Source organism: Myotis daubentonii, chromosome 1 (genome assembly GCF_963259705.1).
Source record: "Myotis daubentonii chromosome 1, mMyoDau2.1, whole genome shotgun sequence".
Classification (NCBI taxonomy): domain Eukaryota; kingdom Metazoa; phylum Chordata; class Mammalia; order Chiroptera; family Vespertilionidae; genus Myotis; species Myotis daubentonii.
Window position 1 is genome coordinate 16,791,174 of NC_081840.1, and position 17,336 is coordinate 16,808,509.

At 43.6% G+C, this 17,336-nt stretch overlaps 1 protein-coding gene and 1 pseudogene across 1 annotated transcript in view; both read right to left on the bottom strand.

Annotated features, from left to right (window-relative positions):
• Nucleotides 1–7,077: 7,077 nt before the first annotated feature.
• The window catches only part of TSHR (thyroid stimulating hormone receptor), a 96,592-nt gene continuing 86,333 nt past the window's right edge, over nt 7,078–17,336 (bottom strand). The window contains exons 9-10 of the mRNA XM_059663781.1: nt 11,126–11,314; nt 7,078–8,660 (exon numbers count right to left, since the gene is read on the bottom strand). Of these exons, the coding sequence (XP_059519764.1) occupies nt 7,256–8,660; nt 11,126–11,314 (1,594 nt within the window). The 3' untranslated portion in view covers nt 7,078–7,255. The remainder of the gene's footprint in view (nt 8,661–11,125; nt 11,315–17,336) is intronic.
• LOC132227677 (transcription elongation factor A protein-like 8) lies at nt 15,679–16,635 on the bottom strand (annotated as a pseudogene).

Consider the following 17,336-nt stretch of genomic DNA (forward strand, 5'->3'; position numbering starts at 1 on the left):
ATTGATCTCTCTCTCTCTCTCTCTCTCTCTCTCTCTCTCTCTCTCTCTTCCTTTCTCTCTCTCTTTCTCTCTCCCCCCTTCCTCTCTCTAAAAATCAATAAACATATCCTCATGTGAGGATTTAACAAAAATCTTAAAGCAAGTAGGTGGATTAGATGCTTCTGGACATTTCCTTGAACCATTGATTTTGTTGTGGTTGTTATTAACATAGCAAAAATTAAAGAATCCTTCCCTGGACATGGTGGACAATACTCATTGCTCCAAGAGGCACCCATATAAGTATGAAATTATTAGCCTCTGCATTTCCTTTTCAGCTATCTGGGATATATGATAAGAAGCACCAGCCACAGGTTTATTTCTCATCATATATAATTATCATCTGTACTCTGAGACATTCAACCATTCCTGCTACTATACTCTGCCCTTCTGTTTCTATTGCCAGTCTATGAAGGTGATTCTTGAGAAGGTTCTGAATATATCCTAAATGCAGCATCAACCATCACTGACCCCTCTCCCCTTTTGAATGGTGGCATGAAGGGCATACATGTGTCATTTTTAGGATTCAGAGAGGGGTAGAATAGCATGAATGGTTAGAGAGGATATTGGAATTAAGTTAGGATGGAATGGTTGGTGTAAGTTGAGTGTCTTCCAGATGGTAGATAGAGTGTGGCTGCAGGGTGATTTGGTTTGGAGGCAACTCACGGGTACCCTGTAGGCCAGGTGGTCAAAGAGTTAAAGAAGCAGAAGAAAATACTCTAATTCCTCCAAGTAATGCTCCCTCTAGTGCAGTGATGGCGAACCTATGACACGTGTGTCAGAGGTGACACGCAAACTCATTTTTTTGGTTGATTTTTATTTGTTAAAAGGCATTTAAATATATAAAATAAATATCAAAAATATAAGCCTTTGTTTTCTTATGGTTGCAAATATCAAAAAATTTCTGTATGTGACATGGCACCAGAGTTAAGTTAGGGTTTTTCAAAATGCTGACACACTGAGCTCAAAAGGTTCGCCATGACTGCGCTCAGCTGCACTAATTAAAATGACATCAAGGAGCAACTTGGATGTCTGGGAGGACCTCTGAGTGCCAGAGTTGTGTGCTCACTTTTTCCCTCTCTCCACACTGGCCTGCAGATGGTGAAAACAGGTGTGATGTCAGCCATCTCCTCTTTCATCTGGACAGTGGCATCAGTTGGTCAGGGTATCTCATTTCTCCAACATTTGTTGAAGCTATTACTACTTCTCCTCATTCTTCTGTCAGAGTGCTTAAAGAGCATTTTGAGAAATATCTGGGCCTAGATAGTGAAATGGTTCTATTTGTTATTAATAACAAATCCTAGGAGTCCCATATTCCCACAGACCCACAAATCACTTGCCAATAGCATCCAGATTGACATCTAAATTTGTCCTCTATCATTCCAGAAGCCTTTCCCCATACTGTCTGGGGAACTTAGGTGGAATGTAATGAAAATTAAGCCTGGGATTTGCTTAAAAAAAGGAAAAAGAACACTGATGACACCATACTAGTCTTGTTTTTCTCAAACCTTTACCTCATCTATTTAATATGGCCCTTGCTGAGAAACTTTTGAGTGTAGTCTGGTAATTGTGGTTCATTTATATTTTGAATGAGATTGAGGATGGTTAAAGTGAGCAGATGTTTTCTGTCTTCTTCCCCAACACGCCTTTCCCTGACAGGGGGCAGTGACGATGCCTCTGTGTCAATGTCCAGGCTTCATTTTGTGATGTGAAAGCAGGAAATGGAAAATGGGTTGGTTTTCTTGCCTTGTCCTCTGCCACAGACCAGGAACTTAGCTCTATCTATACCAATCATTCCCGGTTTTAAAAGACCAGTTTCTTTATTTAAAATATATATTTTTTATTGATTTCAGAGAGGAAGGGAGAGGGAGAGAGAGATAGAAACATCAATGATGAGAGAGAATCATTGATTGGCTGCCTCCTGCACGCCCCATACTGGGGATCGAGCCCACAACCCAGGCATGTGCCCTGACCAGAAATTGAACCGTGACCGCCTGGTTCATAGGTTGACATTCAACCACTGAGCCATGCCTACTTTGAGAGTATTTTGAGAGACACTCTTGAGCAACATAAAAACTTTAGGACAAGAACTTGTCTTTTGTCCTCACTGATTTGAGTCTATTTTCAAATAGTTAAAAGTCACTAGATAAAGTGAACTCTTTCCAAGTCTTATAGATTTATTATCTTCACTAGAGGCCCGGTGCACAAAAATTTGTGCACTGGGGGGCGGAGTCCCTCAGCCCAGCCTGTGCCCATTTGCAGTCCAGGACCCCTTGGGGATGTCCACCTGTTGACTGAGGCCCACTCCCCGGGGGATCAGGCCTAAGCTTTCAGTCAGACATCCTTCTGGCAGCCAGGGAGCCCTCAGAGGATGTCCGACTAAAGGCTTAGGTCCCCAAGGGTCGGGCCTAAACTGTTAGTTGGACATTCTTAGTGCTGCCACGGAGGTGGGAGAGGCTCCTGCCACCACCTCTGCACTGGCCAGCCATGAGCCAGCTTCTGGCTGAGTGGCACTACTCCTTGGTCTGACCTAAACCCTAGAGATTAGTCCTTCATTTTACAACTTTTTCTCAGTTTATAGGCAGCAGCAAACTCAGACCACACAGTCGGGTATGCAAGAAATGTTGCTTTCTTTATTGTTTAGTAACCAAACCTAACTTCAACTTTAGCCCCCATTCTGCCAAGTGAAAAAACAAAAACAAAATATTATTTAACTTAGGTTCCCCACCTCCTTCTCCGGAGTTGTACTTCCATGTCAGACAGTTTATATCTCAGGCAGAGGTGCCAAAGAACCGAGCAGGGTCAAGGATATCTGGACCTCAGTCTTCTGTCTGGGCTGGCCCCCACCCAGCTGCCCCTGACCCTCACCTCAGAGCTCAAGTCCATGCTGATCCCTGGTATATTCTCCTCATCTGGGCCTTGAGGCCTCTTGAGTCCAATTTGCTCTCTCCCTCCCTCCCTGCCACCTTCTCTCTCTCACACAAAGAGCTACTGGGTTTTCTGGGGTGAGGTCCTCTGACACCTCCTCAGCCCCGTTGCACGGACACCATCTTGGTGTCTGGGTCACGGCCACAGGCTGTGTGGCTGCTCTCAGACCTCCGTCTCCTGCTGCCTTAGGGAGTGACTCAGCGGGAGGGTCGGGTCACAGTCCTTTTTACTTGGCCACCAACAAACACTCAGTGTTCTTTCCCTCTAGTTCTCCTTCTCCTCCTCACCCCAGTTCAGGCACATCTATGTGCAGGGCAGGGGAGGGTGGGAGGCAGGAGTGTCTCTGACCCAGCACACAGGCTTCCAGATCCACTGCTCCCCCAGGAGGTCTTCCACACTCTGGACCTCGACACCCAGCACCTGTCCCCTCTCAGCTGCAGGTCTTTGCCCACAGTGGTCAAATCTGTTTAGAGCAGTGGTTCTCAACCTTGGCTGCACATTAGAATCACCTGGGAATCTTTTTAAAATCCTGATTTCTGGGCCTCATCCTCCGGAAATTCTGTTTCTTTGTTACTAATGTTGTGGCCTCACCCCAAAAAAACAGAATTTCCGGAGGATGAGGCCCAGAAATCAGGATTTTAAAAAGATTCCCAGGTGATTCTAATGTACAGTCAAGGTTGAGAACCACTGGTTTAGAGGCTTGAAGTCAAGAAGTGCCTCTTTGTTCTCTGCTTTCTGGAGGCGGTCAGCGTGGAACATTCCTGCCTGGACTGGGGAGGGGTCTCTGGGTGTTAAGAATACCAGGAGAGGGAGCACAGACTCCTCCGAGAGCTCTGAGAGGGGAAAGGCAGCGCCCTCTCACCTCTAACCCCAGTACGTTTCTTTAGAAGCAGAAGCCTCATCCTGTGCAGGGGCTGTGCTGGCTGCCTCAGTTTCTCAGAGACAAAGAATTTGATGAACATCTTTTCCCCACTGCAGTAGCTGCTTCATTTGTTTGTTCTCACATTTTTCATTAGCTGCTAAATCTCCCCTGTGGCTGCAAACCTGTTGTGCCTGACTCAGCCAGCAGGGGGCTATGGGAGCTGTGCAGGGACAGGGGAAGAAGGAGGGGGACCCGGCCTGCAGGGCGGGTCAGTGGTGCCTGCCCGGCTGTCTCAGAGGGTGTGGCTTAGGTTAGGTCCTGTCCTTTGGCGACTTTAGGAGGGGAGGCTGTGTCCTCCGCTCCCCACTTTGATTCAGGGGCGGAAGTTCTCCTTGCTCTCTGGCCTCATAACTCAGTGGATCATGGTGGGATGCGGCAGGCAGGCGGCTTCTGCGGCTGCACACGGGCACCGGCCTGTGGTCTGGGACCCGGATCCGGGTCCCAGGCGGCAGGCAGGCAGCTTCTGGGGTCGCACACAGGAGCCTGGATGGCGGCTCACACCAGTTTGTGCTGTCCTGCCCTGTCTGCAGTATGCAAATTAGCCGCCATCTTTGTTGGCGGTTAATTTGCATATCATGCTGATTAGCCAATGGGAAGAGTAGCGAAGGTATGGTCAATTACCATGTTTGTCTATTATTAGATAGGATTGTGTGCTATTTATATTCCTAGGGTTAATACTTACCATATTTTTTCCCTTAGCCATCACTGCCATCAAAGTATCATAATATATTATGAGTTGTTTCACATAAAGAGCATTTAAAATAAGGATACGATGTTATACTGAAGTTGTTGATAGTTGATTATTTATATGGATTTATTAGTAAATGTACCAATTGTTTTCTTCCTGTTTTTAATCCTTATTTGAGAATATGGTTTTATTGATTTTCAGAGAGAGAGGAGGTGGGGGGAGAGAAACTTCAATGTGAGAGAGAAACATTGATTGGTTGCCTCTCATATGTACACACAACCTAGGTATGTGCCCTGACTGGAAATCAAACCCACAACTTTTATTGTTGGGACAATGCTCCAACCAACTGAGACACCTGGCCAGGGCTTCCTGTTTTTAGTTTTAACACATATAATGGTAACCTTAAAAGAAGTTCATGCCGAAACCGGTTTGGCTCAGTGGACAGAGCATCAGCCTGTGGACTGAAAGGTCCCAGGTTCGATTCCGGTCAAGGGCATGTACCTGGGTTGCTGGCACATCCCCAGTGGGAGATGTGCAGGAGGTGGCTGATCGATGTCTCTCTCATCGATGTTTCTAACTCTCTATCTCTCTCCCTTCCTCTCTGTAAAAAATCAATAAAATATATTAAAAAAAAAGAAGTTCACAAATTATAAAAATCAATACTCTAGGACCCAAAATAGTCATTTCCCAGGAGGAAATTTTATTTTATGTTGTGAATGCAAATTTTAGTAAACATTCTGTTGAAGTTACTTTTCTAGGACTGTTATCAAAGTATTATTTCAACTACTCAAGATAAAACACATTATTTATCAGAATATGATATTTCAAAACGTCACAAGTGAGAAACCACTTGCTAAAAGGTAACACATTTGTTTAATTTCACTAGTAACAAGTGAACTGGTGGACAAGTCATGATTTTAGGTGTGTATGATATTTCTATTAAGACATCCAAGTTACAGGGATGATCAGAAATGGGTATGGCTATGGAGAGATTCCAGGGGAATCAGTGGATCACCTCTGGGGGCCATTGGGCCCACCGACCCTATTCCACAAACTTAAAACAGCAAAATCTTTTAATTCATGGTGTGTTTTTAACTCATGGGTGGTTCATGAGTACTGAGAACCAAATGCATCTCTGCTTGGGAAGAAATTAAGGGGCTGTGTTGACAGATAACTTGGAGAGTACCTCTACAGATGAAGATCTTGACCATTTTAAGTAAGGAAGCACTGCTGGGGAATAGCATTTCATGTACAGTGATCAACAGGGTTGGAAAGTGCTGGTACTTTCTAGGAGAAGAAACTTCTCTTGATAGCTTTAGGACTGTATTGTGAGTTGGAAACAGCTAAGTAAAGAAACCAGCCCTGAAGACAAGTTAAATGTTTTCAAGTGAATTTGCACAGTGAAACAGTAACTCTAAATAATCAAAATTTGCACAACTATTTTTTTCTATTATATGAATGCAATCTGTTTTGGCCTGATAATTATAGCTGTAAGTCTAATAATTGGATGAATGACTCAGATCCACCCCCGTATGGTCACTCAGTAGAATTATTGGTACAAACCAAAAATGAAACAAATATTTGTTTCGTAACCAAATATGAAATAAACAAAATATTTCCTGTGTTATATGTCTAGGCTCCAAAGAGAAGCGATGGCATCCCTAAAGATAGGAAAAACAGAATCTTCTTTCTTATATTTCTCTTTCTCTTTGTCATGGAAACAGGTTTTGAAGGACAGGGATGTACATAGAGTTTTAAAACTGGAAGAGGCCACCAAGCTCCTTCATTTCTACAGACTTCTGAGACCACATGCTTTGCCTGAGGTTCAACAGTAACCTGGTGTCCAGTCTGCTTTATTAATCAATGGGCGATTTAGTGTTCTCTGCTCATAATTCCTACTTGTTGCTACTTAGAAATATTTATTAAGTTCACGTCTTTTAGGCTATGAGCCTAGCCAAGAAGAGCAATTTTTAGTTTGCCTGGCCACCTAAGCTGAAATCCTGCCAGTTTTTCTGGGCAACACATAACAGTTGGGTTACATCAGGTAGGACCTGGTGAAGAGATGATTAATCGTTTCAGAGTCTGAAAAAACAAAGCTAAGCCTTCCCCCTCCTTCATGTCTCATAATAGCCATTTCTTGTGTGATGTCCTGTTTGACTTCTCACTTTCAAGGAACTCAAACTCCCTCTGGCTATATCAGGAAACATGAAGTTGGGCTGAGCCAACATGTGGCTGATTTTGTGATTGCCAACCAAGTTCATCCTTTTGCCATCTGTTGAATCTTTAGTATGAAATGCTGTATAAAAGTGAGAAGCTCAGTGTTGAAACGGATGAGTTGATGTTTGTGGAGCATCTTACACAATGTCATCCCTGCATTTAGCATCAAACAAGCCTTCCAGAAAGTATAGATTGTTTTGATATCACCGGGGGTTTGGATATACTGGTAGCCTTTCTTCCTTCTTGTGTGTGTATGGGGGGTGGGGAGAGGGTGGGGGTGGGGGTGGGGGTGGGGGAGGGATGATTAGTTTAATGCTAGCTCCTCTCAGGAGATGAACTCTTGCCCCATGAAATGTCACCTGCACAATAGCTAGGTAAGCTGGCTTGTGTGTGTCAAGAATTCATGTTCAAGAAACCAGCCGTTTTATAAGTCCCCTTAACACTGTGAGTAGTATAGGGTCAGCTTACAAAACTGTTTGCTTATATTCTTTTGAGATTTGGCCCTGCTTATTTGGGGTGAGATGAGACTTTTCAAGCAGTTCATAGTCCTCCTGTATGTTGGGGAGACTTTGCCTCGTGTCTTGGGTGCCCTTTTGGACCTGAATATCAGTCCTGTTCTTTGGAGAAACCCTCTGGCCCCGGTATGCCTGAGCCTGGCGTTTACAGATGCCAAACTTACTGAGTAGGATAAATACGTCCCGCTGGAAGGTCTTGGTGAAAATAGCGTAGAGGAATGGATTGGCACAGGAGTTAAGTGGATAAAAGAGAACCAGTAAGATTTTGGAGTTGGTAACCGTGATAAGAGGCTTGTTCATAAGAGCTGACAGAGCATAAAATGAGATGGGGGCCATGCACATAAAGTCAGTGAAGATCAAGACAGCCATCCTTTTGGCAATTTTGGTGTCTTTGTCCCCTGGGTTGTACTGGGGATTTCGGACTGTGATGTAGATCTTCACGTAACAGAAGCAAACGATGATAAAGGCAACTATGTTGAGCAGCAGGACAAGGATAATGTATGCCAGGGCAAGAGGGGTCTCGGTGTCCATGGGCAGGCAGATGCTGACTTTGGCATAGCTGCTTATTCCCACCAAAGGGAGCAGGGCCAGCAGGAAGCAGCAAACCCAGCCCCCAACCATGATGGCATATGCATGCCTGAGGCGGATTTTCCGGTCCAGGCGCATGGCGAAGGTGATGGCATACCAGCGCTCCAGGGTGATGACTGTCAGTGTATACACTGACAACTCACTAGCAAAGACGGTGAAGAAACCAGCCGTGTTGCAGCCGGGGCCTGTCTGCCAGTCGATGGCGTGGTTGTAGTACTCAGATTGAGTGTAGAGGTCTACGGAGGCAATGAGGAGTAGATACATCCCCATGCAGAAATCTGCAAAGGCCAAGTTGCACATGAGAAAGCGCGGGACGGTCAGTTTGTAGTGGCTGGTGAGGAGGATGACCAGGACGAAGACATTGCCCAAGAGAGCCAGCAGACTAACAAACCACACCACGATTCTCAGGAATTTGTAGCCCATTATGTCTTCACAGGGGTTGAACTCATCTGACTTGGGGGTACACACCATGTATTCATTGCCCCCACACACTATGTAGTCATAATGGTTATCAAAGGCCTGTAGGGTCTCTTCCTGTGGGTTTTTGAGCTTCTGGCCAAACCCAATGATCTCATCTTCTTGCTCTTCAAAGAAGACATAATAATGAGAGTGGGAATTCTGGAACTTGTTTTCCCTGTAGCCAGCACTGTGGTCACCTGGATCTTCTTCATATTCCTGATAAAAGGGGCCATTCAAAGCATTAACAGATCTTCTCTGACGCAGGCTCTGAATACTGCTCTCATTACACATTAAGGAGTCAAGGATTCTGCAAGGCAACAGAAATAAGTCACCGCTTGCTGAAAACCCACTAATGGGCCCCACAACATGTAGCAAAAAGATTCTACATGACCTGGTTAGGTCCACCTCTCCTACGTCATTTCCTATTACCCTTCAAAAACTATGCTCCATGAACTGACCCTTATATCTCCTCTGCAACCAGTTCAAGACCATTAGTGAGAGCAAAAGCATGGGTGTGGGAGCCAGTCTGCCTAGGTTAGGACCTGGCTTCTCTATTTACTAGCTGTTTTACCTTGGGAAGGTCTATGAAACTTGGTTTATCCTATTTTAAAAACAGAATCATGAAATTATCTATTTAATATATTTTTAAAGCTCTTATACAGCACCTGGAACATGGTTGGTGCTGTATATGTGTCGGTTATCGTTATTATTCCTATTCAGAGCTTTAGAACACCATGTTCTCTTTGCCTGAAAACTCACGACTGTTTCTACTCATTATTCAGTTTTAAACTCAACTGTCCTTTTGTCCCTGATCTCTTTATTTTTTTTAATTTATGTTTAAAATATATTTTTATTGATTTCAGAGAAGAAGGGAGAGGGAGAGAGAGATAGAAACATCAATGATGAGAGAATGGAACCCTGGCCTCCTGGTTCCTAAGTCAATGCTCAACCACTGAGCCACGATGGCCCAGCTGTCCTGATCTTAGATAAATTTTCCTACCCTTGTGTTTATTTCCTTCATAGAATTATCTGATATCTTACTTGTTTGCTTGTTTATTTTCTGACTTCCCCTACTGGAATGTAAATAAAATATTCTTGCCTGTCCTATTCACTGAACAAATGAGTAAATGGACAGTATCATGCAGGCATGCTCGTCGAGTAAGACTTAGTTTATTGTTAACCTATCAGACTGACATCAAAAGAGATTCTTTAACTTGCTGGGCAGATGTTGATTCATCTCTTAGGTTAAAATGCCAATGGGATGCCTATTCCAACCTGTTTGGAGGTTAACGGGAAATCTGGACCCTGCCCTTATGCAGTTCATTAACCTCCCACCCATCCCTGGTCCTTTGCTACTCTGGGCCACATGGCATCAGTATAGAGCCTGCTATCAGCTCCCCCATACCTCACTCCTAGTTTTCTGTAGATGTTATGCCCGCCATTGACCTTTGCACAGCTGCTCAACTTACCCATTTGCTTCTGCCCACTACTAGATCCTGAATTATTTTCCAATGCAAGTATGAATGCAGAATGTCAACCAGTGGATATTATTTAGAGACAGAGAACACACTATACTAATAAATGACGGCAGTGTTAGGAAAATGGGATTGCATGAGACACGAAGGGGGAAATAATGCAGAGTAAAAGTGTAGGTGAGGACAAGATTCAGAGAAAGCATGGAGAGAAAAAGGCCATCCCTCTCCTGGCCAGTGGTTCAGTGGTTAGTGTCAACCTATGGACCAGGAGGTCACGGGTTCAGTTACCAATCAGGGCACATGCCTGGGTTGTGGGCTCGATTCCCAGTGGGAGGTGTGCAGCAGGCAGCTGATCAATGATTATCTCTCATCAGTGATGTTTCTATCTTTCTCACTCTCCCTTCTTCTCTGACATCAATTAAAAAAAAAAAAAGACCATCCCTCCTTTGCTGGCTGATCATAAAATAATACACATTGAGAGCTTATAATATTCCAGGTTATTGTGATAGGTGTTTTTTATTCAGTTTCTCATGTAATCTTCTCAAAACCTTTTTTAAAAAAATATATTTTATTGATTTTTTACAGAGAGGAAGGGAGAGAGATAGAGAGTTAGAAACATCCATCAGCTGCCTCTTGCACATCTCCTACTGGGGATGTGCCCGCAACCAAGGTACATGCCCTTTACCGGAATCGAACCTGGGACCTTTCAGTCCACAGGCCGATGCTCTATCCACAGAGCCAAACCGGCTTCAGCCTCAAAACCTTTTTGAGTGATAGCATTATGATCTTCATTCACAGAGGCTCAGGGAGGTTAAGTAGGCTGAGATAACACAGTTAGGAAGTGGCAGAGATGGGGTACAAACCCAGCTGATTCCAAAGCCCCCACATATGTAACCAGTAAGCTGTGACCTTTGCAAAGCCCTAATTGACCAGGTAACACAATTACTTGTGTTTCTAAGTTTGTCCTCGGAATTGCAGCATCTAATGCATGTTGCATCTGGAGGCCATGCAATCTAATCTTGAAAAGATTTCTACATGATCTGGTCATTCCTCTCTCTCTCTCATGTCATCTCCTAGTCTCCCCTCCCCTGCTGTGCTCCATTGACCTTGGCTTTATTTCTCATCTGTAGCCACGTTGAGTCTGCGTCATTGTGTCCCATGGATTTCATGTTTCTTGTGGATATTTCCAATTCTTTCCACATGGTTTTCAAACCACAAAGCTTCTTCTTCAGACCCAGAAATTAATACAACTTTTCCCAAGGCCTTTTGTTGCTTATCCCAGACACCTGTCACTTACCCTCTGATTTTCTTCTGATTATTAAAAGCACAGCAGTGGCTTGGATAAGAAAGGTCAGCCCGTGTGAGGTGGAGGAAACTCAAGGAAATTGGAAGTTTCTTTAGAGTCCAAGTGTTTCTTGCTATCAGTTCCTTGAGGTGCTCCAGGCCTTTGGAAGGCAGGGCAGTAACACTGGTATAAGAGACGTCCCTGGGGGCGGGAGGAGGAGAAAACAGAGTCATAAAGAGAGGTAGTGAGCATCCAGAGCCTCTAACTGTTGCCCAGAAAGTCAAAGAAGCCCAGGATTAATGTAAAATTCACAGGCTGCTTTCTGTTACTGAATATACACTCTGAGTTCTTTATATACAGCCACTGGTCTAAGAAAGGATAGTAGGCTTCTAAGTGATAGGTGACAAGGGTCTCCCATTTTTATTGCTTGGAACTCCGGTATCCATCAATACAATAACTGTTTAGCAGACATTATATTTTATCCATCACAATATATATAAACTTTTGGAGTCAGGGACAGACATCAATTCTACTCTGGAAATCTATACCTGTAGCTACTAGAGGGTTTCAAGAGGCAAGATAAATATATTTGAACAGGCTCAACGGGGCTGAAATTACTCTCAGTCTCTGTGGGGAATGGGGTTTTGGGTTTAATGAGCTGCTCAATGATATGGATCAACACCAATATCATGAAAATCTCCTGAAGATGCAGAACTTAGGAGTCATACCAGTTGCATGGTGAATTCATGAGATGAGAGAGAGAGAGAGAGAAACATTACGCTTGCCTCATGTACACATCTCAACTGGGGATCAAAATTTCATTTTCCATCTTTTTAGGAAGATTTCAGGAGGCAGAGGAAATAAAAGGTTAAGCTGAATGCACTATCTTTGACTTTATTTTCTGTAATAATTACCAGTTTTATTTCTCTGGCTAAGATATGCAGGTTTATATTTTAACTAGAGGCCCAGTGCATAAAATTCATGCATGGGTAGGGTCCCTAAGCCCGGCTGGTGATCAGGGCCGGTCTGTGGGGTGACCAGTGGGGTGATCAGGGGGCCCCTGCTGGTACCCGCCTTGGCTGTCTTGGGGCCTGTGGGCTGGGGGCAGCTCCTGCATTGATTGTCTGCCTCCTGGTGGTCAGTACATGTCAAAGCAACTGGTTGTTCTACCGGTTGTTCCACTGTTTGGTCGATTTGCATATTAGGCTTTTATTATATAGGACCAGAGGCCCGTTGCACAAAGAGATTCGTGCAATAGGCCTTCCTTCCCCTGGCTGCCGGCACCGGTTTTCCTCGGGCAACCAGGACCCAGGCCTTCCCTTGGCCGCAGAGGAGAAACCAAGCCTCTTCAGTCTTCACTCATCTTCAGTCTTCAGTCTTTGCTCGGGCCGGAGCCTTCAGTCTTCACTCTGCGCCTGCATATGAAATTAACCTCCATCTTTGTTGGGTTAATTTGCATATTCATCCTGATTGGCTGGTGGGCATAGAAGAGTGACACCAATTTGCATGTTTCTCTTTTATTAGTGTAGATCAGGGGTGGGCAAACTTTTTGACTTGAGGGCCACAATGGGTTCTTAAACTGGACTCAGAAGAAGGAGCTGCGGCCGTGTTTCCCGACGTTGCCATGTTAACACTGCTGCTGGTGAAGGAGCGGAGGGGAGAGCAAGAGAACCCTCCACTCTTTCAGCTCCGCGGGCCAGATAGAACAGCCGAACGGGCCGGATCCGGCCCGCAGGCCGTAGTTTGCCCACGGCTGGTGTAGATAGTTTAGAGAAGAAATCAAGAGTTTAGGAGAAGAAATAAAAGGCATCCAAATTGGAAGAGAAGAAGTAAAATTGTCATTATTCGCAGATGACATGATATTGTACATAGAAAACCCTAAAGACTCCATCAAAAAATTATTAGACTTAATAAACGAATTTGGCAATGTAGCAGGATGCAAAATTAATGCCAAGAAATCAATGGCATTTTTATCCACCAATAGTGAACTTACAGAAAGAGAAATTACAAAAACAATCCCATTTACCATTGCACAAAAAAAGTAAGATACCTAGGAATAAACTTAACTAAGGAGGTAAAAGACCTGTACTCAGAAAACTACAACACGTTGAAAAAAGAGATAGAGGAAGACATAAACAGATGGAAGAACATACTGTATTAATGAATTGGTAGAATCAACATCATTAAAATGTCCATACTACCCAAAGCAATCTATAAATTCAATGCACTCCCCATTAAAATACCAATGGCATATTTCACAGATCTAGAAAAAACTCTCCAAAAATTCATCTGGAATAAAAAAAAAAAAACCCAAATAGCTGCAGTGATCCTGAGAAAGAAGAACAAAGTAGGAGGGATCTCAATACCAGATATCAAGAAGTATTACAAAGCCATTGTTCTCAAAACTGCCTGGTACTGGCACACGAACAGACATATAGACCAATGGAATAGAATAGAGAACCCCAAAATCGACCCAAACCACTCTGCTTAATTATATTTGACAAAGGAGGCAAGAACATACAATGGAGTCAAGACAGCCTCTTCAATAAATGGTGCTGGGTAACTTGGTCAGACACATGCAAAAAAATGAAACTAGACCACCAACTTACACCATACACAAAAATAAAATGGATAAAGGACTTAAACGTAAGACGGGAAACCATAAAAATATTAGAGGAATCCACAGGCAGCAAGATCTCAGATATACGCTGAAGCAATATCTTCACCGACACAGCTCCTAGGGCAATGGAAACTAAAGGGAAAATAAACAAATGGGACTATATCAAAATAAAAAGCTTCTGCACAGCAAAAGAAACTATCAACAAGAAAACCCACTGCATGGGAGAACATATTTGCCAATGATATCTCCGATAAGGGTTTAATCTTTAACATTTACAGGGAACTCATGCAACCTAACAAAAGGAAGACAAACAACCCAATCAAAAAATGGGCAACGGAGCTAAATAGATACTTTTTGAAAGAGAACACACAGAAGGCCAAGAGACATATGAAAACATGCTCAAAGTCACTAATCATCCAAGAGATGCAAATCAAAACAATGAGGTACCATCTCACACCTGTCAGAATGGCTATCATCAACAAATCAACAAATGACAAATGTTGGCGAAGATGTGGAGAAAAAGGAACACTCGTGCACTGCTGGTGAGAATGCAGACTGCTGGTGCAGCCACTGTGGAGAATGGTATGGAGTTTCCTCAAAAAACTAAAAGTGGAACTTCCATTTGACCCAGTGATCCCACTTCTAGGAATATATCCCAAGAAACCAGAAACACCAATCAGAAAGGATATATGCACCCCTATGTTCATAGCAGCACAATTTACCATAGCTAAGATTTGGAATCAGCCTAAGTGCCCATCAGCAGATGAATGGATTAAAAAACTTTGGCACATCTACACAATGGAATACTATGCTGCTGTAAAAAGGAAGGAACTCCTACCATTTACAACAGCGTGGATGGAGCTGGAGAGCATTATGCTAAGTGAAATAAGTCAGTCAGAGAAAGATAAATTTCACATGATCTTACTCACTGTGTGAACAACATAAACCAATGAACAAAAACAGATCTAGAGACAGAGAAGCATTGATCAGATGCTCAAACCTCAGAGGGAAGGTAGGGGAGGGTGGAGGTAAGGGGGAGAGATCAACCAAAGGACTTGTATGCATGCATATAAGCGTAAGGGATGGGCACAGACAATAGGGGGTGGGGGTGAGGGCAAGACTGGGGTGATGAGGGGACAATGGGAGGATAAAGACACATTTGTAATACCTTAATCAAAAAATTTTATAAAAGGAGTTTAGGTGCCCCCATTGCCCTTATAAGCTGGTTGCAAATTATTTATTCTTTTACTTATTAAAAAATTTCAGTCTATCTGTGACATGTGTTCATTAAAAATACATATAAGCAAAAATAAAATGCACATCACATAGAAATAAGCACAGTTTTTGATGTGTGTATGTATCCACACACGTACACACACACAAACTTTTACCCTATATATGTGAGCTGTTACTAAACATGCTGCTTTGTAACTTGCTATGTTTTACTTTAAAATATGGAATAATAATTTTGTTATTATTATTATTATTTGCTGAAAAAAGCTTTATTGTTTCCATTTGGCCCAATACAAGGGAGAAGGCTCCAGGGTGGTTAAAAGAATGACTAGTAATTTCAGGGAGAGGCTCAGGCAAAAACCAGACACCAGGGAGATGCAGAGGGACCCCTCAAAGGCTCTGGGCTCTAAAGGCTCCTAGTTGTGCTTGAGGGTGAGCCTTTGAAGAGACGTTTACCCAGCCCAGCCTGTAGAGGTGAGTCAGGTGTCACTCATCTTCTTGATGAGTTTCACCTGCTCATCCAGGAAGTGTTTCTCCAGGAAGCTGCTGAGATGGGCGTCTGCGTGGGCAGAACACAGGGCATGCAGACCCACAGGGGCCTAGTTCAGGTTCTTCTCCATGACTACGGAGCTTCCATGGTGTCCTGGGTTTTACCCTACTCATCCTGGGAAGGCTTGGAAGAGAATGCGGCCACCGAGCTGGTTTTGCGTCTTTAAGAGAAGCTGGGCTCCTCGTGCTTCTGCTCCACCAACTTGTGGAAGATGTGGCCCAGGCCCTCCAGGGCAGCATCGCCATGGTGGAAATGGAAGCCCAGGGAGAGGTAGGTGTGGGAGGCCCGCAGATGCTGGGTGACCAGGCTGTTGACGGCAGCCTCCACCTTGGGAAATGATTCTGACGAATTTGGGAGCTCATGGTTGTTCGGCAATAAGGAGTTAAAGTAGAAAAAACAAAACAAAATGGTGTTGCCTGGTCTCAGAGGCTGAGGATGGCTGAGGTGGTTCCCAAGGGTGGCCGAAGGCTGGGTTGGCGTCCCTCAGTCTGTTCCATTCAAATACTGTTGAAGCAAGAGACAGATCTGAGGGACCACCAAGGGCACTCTGGAATAGACATATTTTTATGCATTTGGGTAAGATTTCCCAATTGAAAAACAGACCTGGAGAACGAGTCAAAATACAAAATTTTGGTAACAAGGAAACTACCTAAAACAAAATTCCACCAGATGATTAAAAGTAAAATGAAGGTAAAAGCTACCTCAGAAAATGTGAACAGAAAGAAAGCAGGGGTTAGGTTTTACTATCCTACAAAAACAAACAAACAAACAAACAAAAAATTTCAGGCTAAAGTACTCAGGATAAGGATCACTGTGTGAATGTCGTTGCTTCAAATGCATCACCACAAACTTGTTTCTTACTCTTATTTCTTCCCTAAGCCTTTCCAATTCATTGACTCCTCTTAGCATTTCTTCAGAGTTCAAATGCCTAACGGGAGTGTCCTCTTTCAATCCCCAGACAGGCTAAGGCAGCCAATCTAAGGCTTCCTTCTGCTTCTGGCTGACCCGCTTCTTCAGAAGGTTGAGGATTTCCTTCTGCCTCCTGTGGCACCTCTTCTGAAGGGCGGTCATTGGTATGTTCTGTGCTTTTCCTTCATTTTCCTCACAAGACTTTTGCATGTTGAGTATTTTCCTATTATTGCCTTTTTGAACAAATTAATCCTGAAAGGATCCAGGGAAGTTCTCTCCTTCTCCAGCAATAGGGAACTGTTTCAGGAAACAGGCCCTGGACTATATGTCATCACCTTCAACTTCTAATTACTTCATTTAACACATAAGACTGCAGATCTTAGAACAGCCGTGGGCAAACTACGGCCTGCGGGCCGGATCCGGCCCGTTTGAAATGAATAAAACTATTGAAAAAAAAGACTGTATCCTTTTATGTAATGATGTTTACTTTGAATTTATATTAGTTCACACAAACACTCCATCCATGCTTTTGTTCCGGCCCTCCGGTCCAGTTTAAGAACCCATTGTGGCCCTCGAGTCAAAAAGTTTGCCCACCCCTGTCTTAGAACAAATACTGGCTGAGAACTGAGCCACTCTACACAGTCTGCCAACTCTGGCATTGATGGAGGAAGAGCCTCAGCTGTAGAAATCCTAAAATTCAACAGGGCAGGGTCATTTTAACTTATCTGAAGCTGTATTTTTTCACACTCACCTAAATTTATGGACCACTTTGAATCCAGAATTTCTTATTAGTGTACCTTCTTTTATAAAATAATATCTTCAGAATAAAACAGAAGAGAGTAGCTATCTGCAGTTAAGGGATTTTGAATTTGTGAATGTAGCCATGTGGATGGAAACCTACAAGCTGGAGG